At 39.8% G+C, this 11,633-nt stretch overlaps 1 protein-coding gene across 14 annotated transcripts in view; it reads left to right on the top strand.

Moving 5' to 3' along the window:
* Positions 1-11,633, top strand: part of DTNA (dystrobrevin alpha) — a 348,472-nt gene that overhangs the window by 301,463 nt on the left and 35,376 nt on the right. For all 14 annotated transcript variants that reach the window (XM_053913096.1, XM_053913090.1, XM_045187823.3 and 11 more), the window contains 2 exons: positions 7,827-7,914; positions 9,701-9,798. In XM_053913096.1, coding sequence (XP_053769071.1) covers positions 7,827-7,914; positions 9,701-9,798 — 186 coding nt within the window. The remainder of the gene's footprint in view (positions 1-7,826; positions 7,915-9,700; positions 9,799-11,633) is intronic.

Genomic DNA, 11,633 nt, shown 5'->3' on the forward strand with positions numbered 1-11,633 from the left:
TTTATCAAGTACAAGAAATTGCATACTTTATGCCTATTTCTAGGATTCACACAGGAAGTCTAAAGTTTTATTGGCTTGTCTGCTTGAAACCCTGTAATAGATTCCTCTGCAATTAGTTTACAGCCCAGACCCTGGAAGCCTGTGCGTGATCTGGCCCTTGCCCACCCACCTCCCGGCCCCAGCAGTCGAGGTTCTTCTACTCAGTCACAATGCCTCGTCACATCAGCTCCCGGTCAGTTCCTACAGACAACTCCTAAACTGCCTCAAGATCATGATCCTAGTTCTCTCCTGTGCCCAGAACATTCTTCCCCACTTACCCCTGCCCTCTCCTTTCACACACACACATCGCTGCCTCCTACTCTGGCTTCAGATCTCAGATGAAAGGCACCTCCTCAGTCAGGTCTCCTATATTAGTCTCTGTAATGACATACTCCTTATTTCATTCTTACCATAAATGCAAACACTGGCTGGTTGACTGGTTGGTTTACTATCTCTCTTCCACTTTATGGGGCAGAGACCTTCTCTGACTTGCCCGCCCCCACATCTCTGACACCTTGCACGGTGTCTGGCATATTGTAGATGCCCAATAAACATCTGTTGATGTTGCAGAATATCGATAGTGCTGTAGGTATAAGACTCCCTCTTACACCAAGCACAATTGTTAGGAGTCCTCAGAAAATCTTTTTTATCAGTAAAATAAATATTTGTACTATTTAAAATGTCAGCTACTACAAATAAGCCCTTAAATCAAACATCTAGTGTAAAGTGTTAAGCTGGACATAGAGAGAGGTGGTAAATGTGGATAAGGACCAGCACCAGCAATTTACTGATGTGAGAAAAGCAAATGATGGAGCAAAATAAAAAAACTGAAAGTGAAAATGGGCAAGAACTAAAACTTTTTTCATGCTCTCCAGTCTCTTTCATTTTGTATTAGTTTGCTAGGGCTACTATATCAAAATACCACTGACTGTGTGGCTTGAACAACAGAAATTTATTTCTCGTAGTTCTGGACACTAGAAGTCCAAGACCAAGGTGCTAACAGGGTTGATGTCTCCTGAAGCCTCTCCCCTTAGCCTGCAGATGGCTGCTTTCCCCTGTGTCCTTGTGGGGTCTTGTCTCTGTGCATGCACATCCCTAACTCTCTTCCTTTTCTGATAAAGACACCAGTGGTGTTGAATTAGGGCCACGTCCTTACAGATTCACCTAACCTTAATCACCTCTTTAAAAAATTCACCAAGCACATGAATTCTGAGGAGACGCAATTAAGTCCAATACTGAATTTAGTGGATCGTATACCTTTAATATGTTTAATGTGTAGGCTATGATTTGATGGACCCTTTTCCCTAAATGTTGTTGATTTTGAAAAATGTAAATTTATTGCAACCTGTTGAGAGAAAAAAGAAATTATCTACACCAACTGACAGTGTCTCTTTTGCATGAGCTTCCATTTCCTTGTTAACACTCCTCCTTTCTTCAGTGAAATATTTAGGAACTTCAGTTATGGAATTAGACTTCTAAGAAAGGTATTTACTTAGAAGGCTGATATCACGTATCTGCATCAATTGTGTTGTCCTCACAGAGGTTTTCTCAGCATAATCAGATGATAAATTGACTTTAAGATGTGTTCCCTTCCTTGCCACAGGGTGCTTTCTAGATGCTTCTGAAAGCATCCAGAAAGTTAGATTTCAGCCCTGGCTGGTGTGGTTCGGTTGGTTGGAGCATTATCCCGTACACCAAAAAGTTAGGGGTTCAATTCCTGGTTGGGGCATGTATGGGAGGCAACCAATCAATATTTCCCTCTCACATTGATGTTTCTCTCTCACATCAATGTTTCTCTCTCTCCCTTCCTCTCCCTCTAAAATCAATAAACTCATATTTTAAGTTAGATTTTAAAATTCTATTTTGTAAAATCTCTCCATTATAAATATGGTAGAAAGAAACTGAGAGCTCATGTATGTTCATCAGTATTGTTAATGGATGAACTTCAGAGTACACTCTCTTCAAATGTGCTAAAATAAAGAATTCAGGATGGGACATGGTCTCATACAGTGTTTGATTAAATTGTATAAACAGGACATTTGGACTAAAAATTCATGGCAATGTGCAGCTTTGCTCACAGAAGCAAGGAGAAAGAAGAGAAGGCGATCGCCATTAAGCTAATGCCTCCCTTTGTTTAGGAAATCAGAGATATAAAGACCACATTGCTTCTGTAAACTCCTTCATTGACTCAAGAAAACTGTCTTTCCTCTTTTTGGTATAACCTAGAATACTGAACAGTAAGTTACCAATCACATGAGCAGGAAGCTAATTCATAGATAAGGAAGTTATGGTGCAAAAATATGGTCATTCCAAGACAATATTTCCTGCTTTTTAGAGGTAAAAATAAAAAGAATTCTTGCATAGAGTCTTGCCGTGTTCCCCGGCACTGCTCTAAACACTTTACATGGTATCCTCCTGAGAAGCCATGGGTAAGTTCCCCTGGTATCCCTGTTCTATAGATGAGAAAACTGAGGCACAGAGAGGCTACGTGACTTGCCCTGAGTCACACAGCTACTAAGTGAGAGGGCTTGGCTTTGAAACCAGAAACCACCAGCGCATCTCCCAGCCACTATTTTGTAACATCCCAATCAGTTATTCACTCCTAAGAACAAGCATTTTTTAAATGGAATCTTGCCCCTTTCAGACGTCATCTGCCTTCCTAATCTTTAAAACAACAAAATGTGAAACAAAAGAAAATCTGCCATGTTTGAGGGTGGGAAAGGCCTGATGTTGATAAATATGAATAAATATAGTGACATTTCTATGAACTTTAGCACCTCTACCAAGCAGGTAAGGGTCTGTGTCAGCCATAGAATGTATCTCAATTTTTTAACTTTGCCCAAAGTAAATAATTCGCAGTTTGATTTTAGATGACACGGCTAGTTTTAAAGTACTCTTCTGATTTTCTCAAAATGTTGAGGAAGCATGCAGAGCACAGAAAGACAGAAGAGGTGGACCAAAGACCATGACATTACCAGCCTAAGAGAGCCAACCTTTTTAGTCATGCGTTTGTCCAGCTAATTCTTAGGTGCTCTTGCTGTGTTCCAAGCACTGTGCTAAACACTCAGGATCTAATGGTAAAAAGATTGAACCCTCAAAGAAGTTACAGTTTAGTAAAGGATAAAGAAAACTGAAAAGGCAATTAAAATGCCAAGGAATAACAGCTATAATAAGGGCAGGGCAGTGCAGAGTGCTATGAAATCTGTGAGAAACTATGAACCTGAATTTGGAGGCTGGAGGTGAGGGTAGGAAATGACAACTAAAGCCAACAGCAGTATGAAGAGGAATTAGCCAGGTGGGCCTGTGTGTGCAGGAAGCAGAGAGGTCGTTCAGGGCAGAGAGAATGTGGTGCATCTGAGGAGCTTAAGTTTGGTAAAGCTGCTAGAGTAACCGGGGTAGCAGATAAAGCTAAGTTACGCAGGACCTTATATGTGTTATTTAGGAGTTTCCAAAATGAGAACGTATTAAAGGACCATGCACAGGAATGGTACAGACAACTTCATTTTTGCAAGATCACTGACTGCAGGATAGAAGATGAATTGGAGGGAAGAATAAGTCTAAAATCAGAGCAACCTGTTGAGAGGACTTTACACTAATTCAGTTTAAGATGACAGTGGCCTGGAGCACTTCAGTGACAGTTGGAATAGAAGAAAGTGGAGGAATGTGAGAGTTTGTACGAGATAGAATGCAGGGCGCTGTAGATGACTGTAACAGAGTGGGTTGTTGAAGTCAAGGTCTCAGTAAAGGAGTTGGAAGGCATCCCTACAGAAAAGCCATTATTATGCTGATTTCATTATTATTTTCCATGAAGATTGTCATTTCATGATTCCCTGTCTTTTCCTTTGAAACCAGTCCTTAAAGAGCCAATGTTGAAGCTTTGAGAGTTTGTTCATTTCCTTCCCCATCTTCCGTCCCATAAAATGACTTCGTGGACCCCAGTGTCACTTTATTCTTTTCCACCCTGACTCATGCTCACTGACTCCTGAAGGCCTGAGCAGGGCTCTGCCCCATAGCATTTTGCTCTCAACCAACTGCAAAATATAGGACATAACCTTATAAAGTCATCTTAGTGTTCATTAATAATGCTTTCTCAGGCAGTAATCCTCCTATTAGCTATTTGCATTTTAATAGAAGAGTAGTACCTGAGGCCTAATAAACCTTAAAAATTAATCTCTAGTGACAAAATTCTCATTATCATTTAGACAAATGAAAAAAATATTAAGGGAAAGCATACAAATAGTTCTGGTGGCCTTCAGATTGCATCATTTGGTTGCCTTTCTCACCGTGGAAGTCAGAACAGGCCTGCAGAGGAACAAACAAACAAAACATGAATAAACCCTGAGTTCGCCCGAAATCTTTGCTAAATCACAAGTTAGTACGCCGTTGCTTACCTGGGGCCACTTGAGTTTCCTAGAATGCCATTTTCAAATCGCCAGCAGCAGCCACTGGCCATGTATTTAAGGTAGAAACTGGGGAGCTTTCAAAATAATAGATCTTCCCACTCAAAATGCAGTCGACACAGCAACCACTTTTTAATTCATCACAGTCTTGTAGCAAGATTACTGATTATAAAATCTTGAAATAAATAGCCAGGGATGGAGAAAGTGTTGGAATCACTATTTCTTTAATGATTTAGGGATTATTGGCCTTTCATTTTCGGCGATTTGTAATTGAAGTCTTGAAATAATGGGATTTATCAGAGAAATGCCTCATTCACCCTTGTATAATTTGAACATACTGAAATGGCACATGTGGACCCATAAATCGTTTGTGTGCACAGAGCGGTGATACATCGCTCACCCCTCGTTCGGCCAGTGCTGCGGGAGGAAAAGCATGGAAGTCTGAATTATAGCTTACAAGGCAGAATCCCATAACTTCACGTCTTACATGTCCAGGAGGCTTTTTTTTATGTAACCTTCATATTATTTATACTTGCTGGTCATTCATGATAGAAGACACTTTTATCATGAGGTATTTTTATCAAGGTATTTTTTATTGTGTATTTATCAAAGTACATAATAAATGTTTGTGAGTGTAAACAAAATACACTCACAAATGTTTTTGACAAAGTCACTTTCAGGAACTCAGACTAATCCTTGGCCTGGGCTTGGAGCAACGACTTCTGTTGTCGACATAGTGTTCAGTGAGGCTTATAGTCACTGCTACACCAGCCAGAAATGATCACCATGTTAAAATCAAATTAAATTGTTTCTTTGTGGGTAGTCTTATGTTTAAAGCAAAGACAATGTAACTTCCTCTTTCTTATTAAAACTGCAACAACAAATTTAGTTATTATTTTTAACCACTGCAGAGTGCATATATTGTGTTAAAGCATCAATTTTCCAGAACTAATTCCTTTGGCTGTTAGGATTTTCTTTGAATCCTAATGCAAGTGTTTTGTATGCTAATTTAAATCTCAATCCTCAGGGACTGGTACTATATACATATGTCACCCTGAAATCGTAAAATTTTCTGTCGTAATGGAATTATGGCAGAAATATAAAATTAAAAATATAAAATATCACACATACTACATGGATAGCAGTTAACTACTAATAAAAAATGGTCTGTTTTATGTAGTTTACATTTGTGGTTCATTTCATGTGTTCAGATTTTTCCATTTTATTCTCAAGATCTTCTGGATCCTTGCTATTCAAAGTGACCTTGGATAGCAACATATCAATGTATCTTGGAAGCTTGTTAGAAATGCAGAGTCCCAGCCCCCAACCTATCCCCCCACCACTATAGAATCAGAAACTGCATTTTTACAACATCCCAAAGTGATATGTGTACACACTAAAGTTTGATACGCCCTGTTCTAGATAACTGTTGGATGGTAGATGGCATTTTGAAGGAGACAAGAATCATTGATAAATCTGAAGAAGTTACTTAAAAGGCAAAATAATAATATTGTATTAACTAACGTTTTTGATCACTTTATGTGTTCTAGGCATCATACTAGTTTGATGCTTTTTACATACATTCTCTCATTTGGGCAAAAGGAAAAGGAAAGACCCTTTTTCTGAAGATGGAGGAGTGACTTAGTAAATGGAGAAATTCTGGAATATTCTAGGTAGTCGTCAAGCCCAGAGGAAAGAGCTAAATCAAGGGTGGATGTATTCAGGATAGGAACAGGTATAGTTTGCATACAGCAGAGAAAATGGAAACAAAAATGTCAAATGGTGAGAAAAAATGTTCCATTAATGGATTCAGCCAACCAGGGAAGAGCTGTTAGGGAGTGACATACCTAATACGTCACTGTAAGTACAGAATGTTTTTCACTCATCTTCTCTCTTTAGAACAAAGACGAAAAGACTCTGTTGCATGTTTACTTTATATGCAAATATACACATAAATGATATAAATGTATGTTTCTTATATGGATCTAAGGCTTTGCAATGGATAATTCTTACAACCTTAATATTGGCATTTTTAATGCATAATCATGAATATTAATTTTGTTCTTTAAGGAACAGACTTAAGTATAAGAGCCAATGGAGGAAAATATAAGTAAATTTGGGGATAAGAAGAACTAGTTTCTAACCCTGATTCTGACCTGATACCGTAATAACTGGTAAACCAAACTATGATCAACTAGTCTGTTAACAAGATTAGTGTTACTAGAATGTTGCATAGAATTTTTTTAATAGCACCCAAACTTAGTCTTTAATGAAGGGCCTTCTGAAATAAGGGAGAATTGATATTTGCATTACTGGGTTTTTATTTACTTACTTCTGTTTGCATTAGTTTTTTAGGGACTTGTTTCATCCTTATTGTAGTACAAACAATTTCTATAAATTTGTAAGAGGCTCTAAACAATTCCTATTAGTGTCATTAGAAGCCACTACTATCATTCCACTTCTCTGGAAGTAAATATAAAACAGTAAATTACCTCAATAGTAATATTATTGATGAGAATTATATTAGTCATCTATTGCTGCATAATAAATTACCCCATAACTTAGCGGCTTAAAACAACAACTATGTATTATCTCCCAGTGGGTCGGGAATCCAGGGTTGGCATAGCTACGTGCCGGTGCCTCCAGAGGACTTTTGTGGAGCTGCCCTCAAGCTGTTGGCTGGGGCTGTGATCTCATCTGAAGGCTCTGCCCGTGTCAGTTCATTCACAAGGTGCTGGCTGGCTCCGGCTCCTCATCGCATGGGCTTTTCCAGAGGCCACCTTGTGACATGGCAGTTAGCTTCCCACCGAGCGAGCAGTCCAGAAGGGCCCAGAAAAGAAAACATGGCCAAGGGGAAGCACGGTCTTCCATTACTCCTGCCACACTGCCTTCGTTAGAGCAACTCAGTAAATCCAGCCCACGCCAAAGGGGGAGGGTTACACACAAGCGTGAGTGCCAGGGGTGGGGATCACTACAGGCTGCCCACAGTTGTTTTTCCTTTAATCTAGCTTCCATATTTTCTAATGTGTCTATTCTGAACATGTATTTGTGTGATAAGTAAATAAAAATGTTAAGGCAACAAAATGAAAGAGAAAATATTCTTTTTTCAGAAATGTTGATAGAAAGAGTCACTCCTCTTTAGAGCCTTCTTAGTAAGACAACTGAATTGAGTAAAGACAGGATGTATTAATGACCTTCCTGGCCACCTATTAGATTCATGTTATGGATTTATGTTATGAAATCCAGTCTGAGATTACTAACCTGACAGGGTTTTAGAGAGCTTTCAAATTTTTGCACTGAAAAATTGAAATAGCAAAACCCCTAATGGTGGTATGAATACATCAGTCTTTTTCATTGCCTAACAGTCTCCTCGTTCTTCCTCAATAGTATGCTGGAGAGTTCAAACCGGCTTGATGAAGAGCACAGGCTGATTGCCAGGTACGCGGCGAGACTGGCAGCAGAGTCCACTTCGTCTGTAAGTAGTTTGAGCGAGAGGACGTCACGTTCATTGTTCATCTTGTAGTCGGTGCTACAGCAGCAGAGCTCAAAAGTTGCTACTGCATGGTCTGCAAGACCTAAAAGTGGTCTGGCCTTCCACTGCTTCCATTTTTTTCCCTTCTCATCTGTCATTCTGTTTGACGTCACAGGGGCCAAACACAAGGCCCGAGGGCTGAATCCAGCCCTCCACCTTGTTTTATCCAGCCCGGCACCTTGTTTCTACCCAGCAGCAGCACCAAGCTCTCCCTTAACAGTTAAGGAGCAGTTACATTTATACACTCTTAAAATTACACTTGTCCCTTTGAAGGCAACCGCGAGGCTGATGTGGCCCCCGGTGAAAATGAGTCTGACACCCCTGACAGATCTTAGCATAAGATGTCCTGTTACGATGCTGCTAAAACAGCCTAACACCAGATTTCTGTGGATAATTCCTGATCAGTCCATATAAAGAGCAAAGCAATGACTCAAACCCACAACTGGTCCAGGTAACTTTCTACTTTTATCAATATGTACAATATATATGAGAAAGAGGAAATTATGTAATGAAATTAGAAGAAAACGCTGGTCACAGGTCAAAGCTGTCGTATACCAGACTTCGTTATAGAAACTCATTTAGGGGAAAAAGCATGGGATCTCAGACTTCTTCATTAGCAACACAAATCATTTCTGTGTTCAAAGAGATGCTAATTAAAAATTATAGGAAAGCTTGATGAAAGCCAGACCTTTACCATATTTAATCTTTCCGGCAATCATGCTTCTGGATATTAAAATGCAGGCTGAGTTCCTTCATGCCTTTGGGCCTAAGCAATCGGTGCCATTTTTAAAGCTTGGCATTCTTTGGCAGGAAGATTAGTTGTGATTTTTTAAATTTGTTTTAAAAGCAATAAATATTGACATCGAGAAATTCCTACAACATACTGTGGAGCAAAGAAAGTAAGACAGGGAAGTACAATAATCTGACCCTATCTTTATAGAACAATGACACACTAACCCTTGACTAAATATACATACATATATAAATGTGGTATATTATTACATGTATACCTGCATGCATGTACATATAAGCATAATAATATACCATAAATATGGTACATCTAATCAGATGTGTGTATATATGTATTTAATCAGTGATTAATTTGTATGGAATATATATAATTTGTTAGGAGTTAATTTGTGTATGTGTGTATATTTTATAAATACGTATAATTTTATAAGAATGGAGAAAGCTATGGCTGAGTGTGTCAAAGCATCAAAGTTATATTGCGTATAAAGAAATGCTGAAAGTCTGTTGACCAAAAGAAGGAGAGCGTCTTATTAATTATGATTTTAAAACTATGGAATTTCTACTTGCACACTACAGTGATTGAACAGTAATTCCAGAGAGAGAGTTATCTCAACGGTAAAGTATGTTTTTAGACCCACCTACCATGAGAGAATAGTTGTAATGGGGGACAGCATGGCAGGAATGAAACAGCTCCCCAAAGACTTCAAATCAGAAACCTAGACAGCAGTTTTTTCTCTGTGTTGTGTATTTGCCTGCTAAAGAATTCTGTTTGGCTTTCCATTGCATAGCTGTGCTCAGATCCACAGAAGAGTTGGTCCTTAGGAGAGGAATGGCAATTAGACTTTATCTATTTGTTTTGTTTTGTTTTGATAGAAATACTTTCTTTTTTCTTGTCTGCATGTCTCATGATTCCTGTCTAATGAAACACATGTGGGTTCCCATTCCCAATATTAAATAGTGTAAACCACATGTTTTACAGCAGCCAACTCAGCAGAGAAGTGCTCCTGACATTTCCTTCACCATTGATGCAAATAAGCAACAAAGGCAGCTCATCGCAGAACTAGAAAACAAGAACAGGTACGGCGTCTTAGATGCACTGGCTTTTTTAACACAGGGTGCGTTCATTGGTAAACTAGAGCCATGCTTTAAACTAGCCAGGTTCTTCACCCTGAAGGAGTGTCTGAGGGCTCATAGAAAGCCAGTGATGCTGGCTTCTGAGAAGCTAGTCTTCAGATTTTAGATCCTCAGAAGCTTCATGAGAAAAGATATGCATATATAATTTTGAAATGTCAATGCAATTATTGTTTTCTCTCTAGACAGCCTCATTTCCCTTTTCTGACACATTTAATTTTGTTAGGGAGCTGCTAATGCAGAAGGACCTCCCTGAGTAACAGGAGGAAATTATCTCTGCCACCCAGGGCCAAGTAGAAGGCTCTACAAGGAGGGTCCCTGAAAGGACCCCAGGCTAAAAGAGATATTTATTTAGACTGCTATCACTATCACCCACGTGTTCAATCAGAACACCTTCCTGTCCAGTCCATCAGCAGGTCCTTTCTTTCTTCCACGCCGATTGAATCAGTCCACCCCCACAGCGTATCCCAAAATTGTCCACTTCATCTCCACCATTACCACTCAGTCCAACCTGTCACTTTTACAAAACATAAATCATGTCATGTGATTTCCTGTCCAAAACCCTCTGATGGCTTTTCATCACACTTGGACTAAAACCCACCCCTCTTACTGTGGTCTGTGAGGCCTTATCTGGCTTGATTCCTGCCTACCTTTCAAGCCTCAGCCCACCTTGCTCTTTATAATCTTGCTTCTTTCTCCCTTTACAGCCTTTGCACTAATGTTCTCTGAGCTTAGAAAGCTCTTCCCTCAGGGCTCAGCATGAATGTCTCCTTCTCATCATTCAGGTCTCAGCTCAAAAGAGTCTCGCCCACTGCCTCCTACTGCAGAAACCGCTCTCAATTACAGCTGCATGAACACATGCACATGTGTGGTTCATCACTGTCTGGAATCATTGCGTTTAAGTGCTGGTTTCCTTGTTTATTGTCTGTCTTCCCTGACCAAAATGCAAGTTCTTTGAGAACAGAGGCCGTGCAAAACAGTCCCTTGGTTCCAGAACTATGTCTGATATATTGTAGTGAATATAGAGAGAGGGAGAGAATAATAAATAGCTGAATAATATCTCAAACTCAGTGCCGATATAGCCCAACATAGGAACAACTTGTACCTTTTATATTTCTTAGAATAGCGCCAAAATGCCTTAACACTTAATCCCATTCTTAAACACTGATATCACTTCTGAGAGCAAACTGGTCAAGAAGGAGATTACACTAATTGTTTCATGCCTGTTGAGTTTGACCTGAGAATTTCAGGGCACGTGGTCAAAGCATTCTTTAGAGGTATACAGAAAAAAATGGAAAGGAACATACAAATTCAGTTGGCATGTTTTCATTTTTGAAAGACAAAAGACAAGAGTGAAAACTCGCAAGTCCACACATATTTTATCTTGGTTGCCATGTTAACCTAGTCTCCCACTTTTCCAAAGCACTTCGTGTTCCCTTCCAATCCTCTGCTTCCACCAAGCATGGGGAAGGCACACGTGAGGGAAAGAAATCGGGGCTTCCTTTAAGGAACAGCCCCAGAGAGCGCTGCCTCCATGCAGGGTTCCAGAATCAGCAGGGAGCACCATGGATGTCCTAGAGACCCTGCGATGCCACGGTAGCACTCTTCCTGCTTGTTTTTAGGGTGTTTTTGGATTGTTCTCTCTGAATGCATGTTTTCAGGACCAGAGGAAAACATTAAGAAATGGAAATGAAAGGGCAAAAAAGGAGCTCCGCCCTGTGCCTGAGCTCTTTCATGGCCCTGAGATGTCTCTCCCCCCCACCCCCCACCGTGCTGATGAG

Source organism: Desmodus rotundus, chromosome 10 (assembly GCF_022682495.2).
Source record: "Desmodus rotundus isolate HL8 chromosome 10, HLdesRot8A.1, whole genome shotgun sequence".
NCBI lineage: Eukaryota > Metazoa > Chordata > Mammalia > Chiroptera > Phyllostomidae > Desmodus > Desmodus rotundus.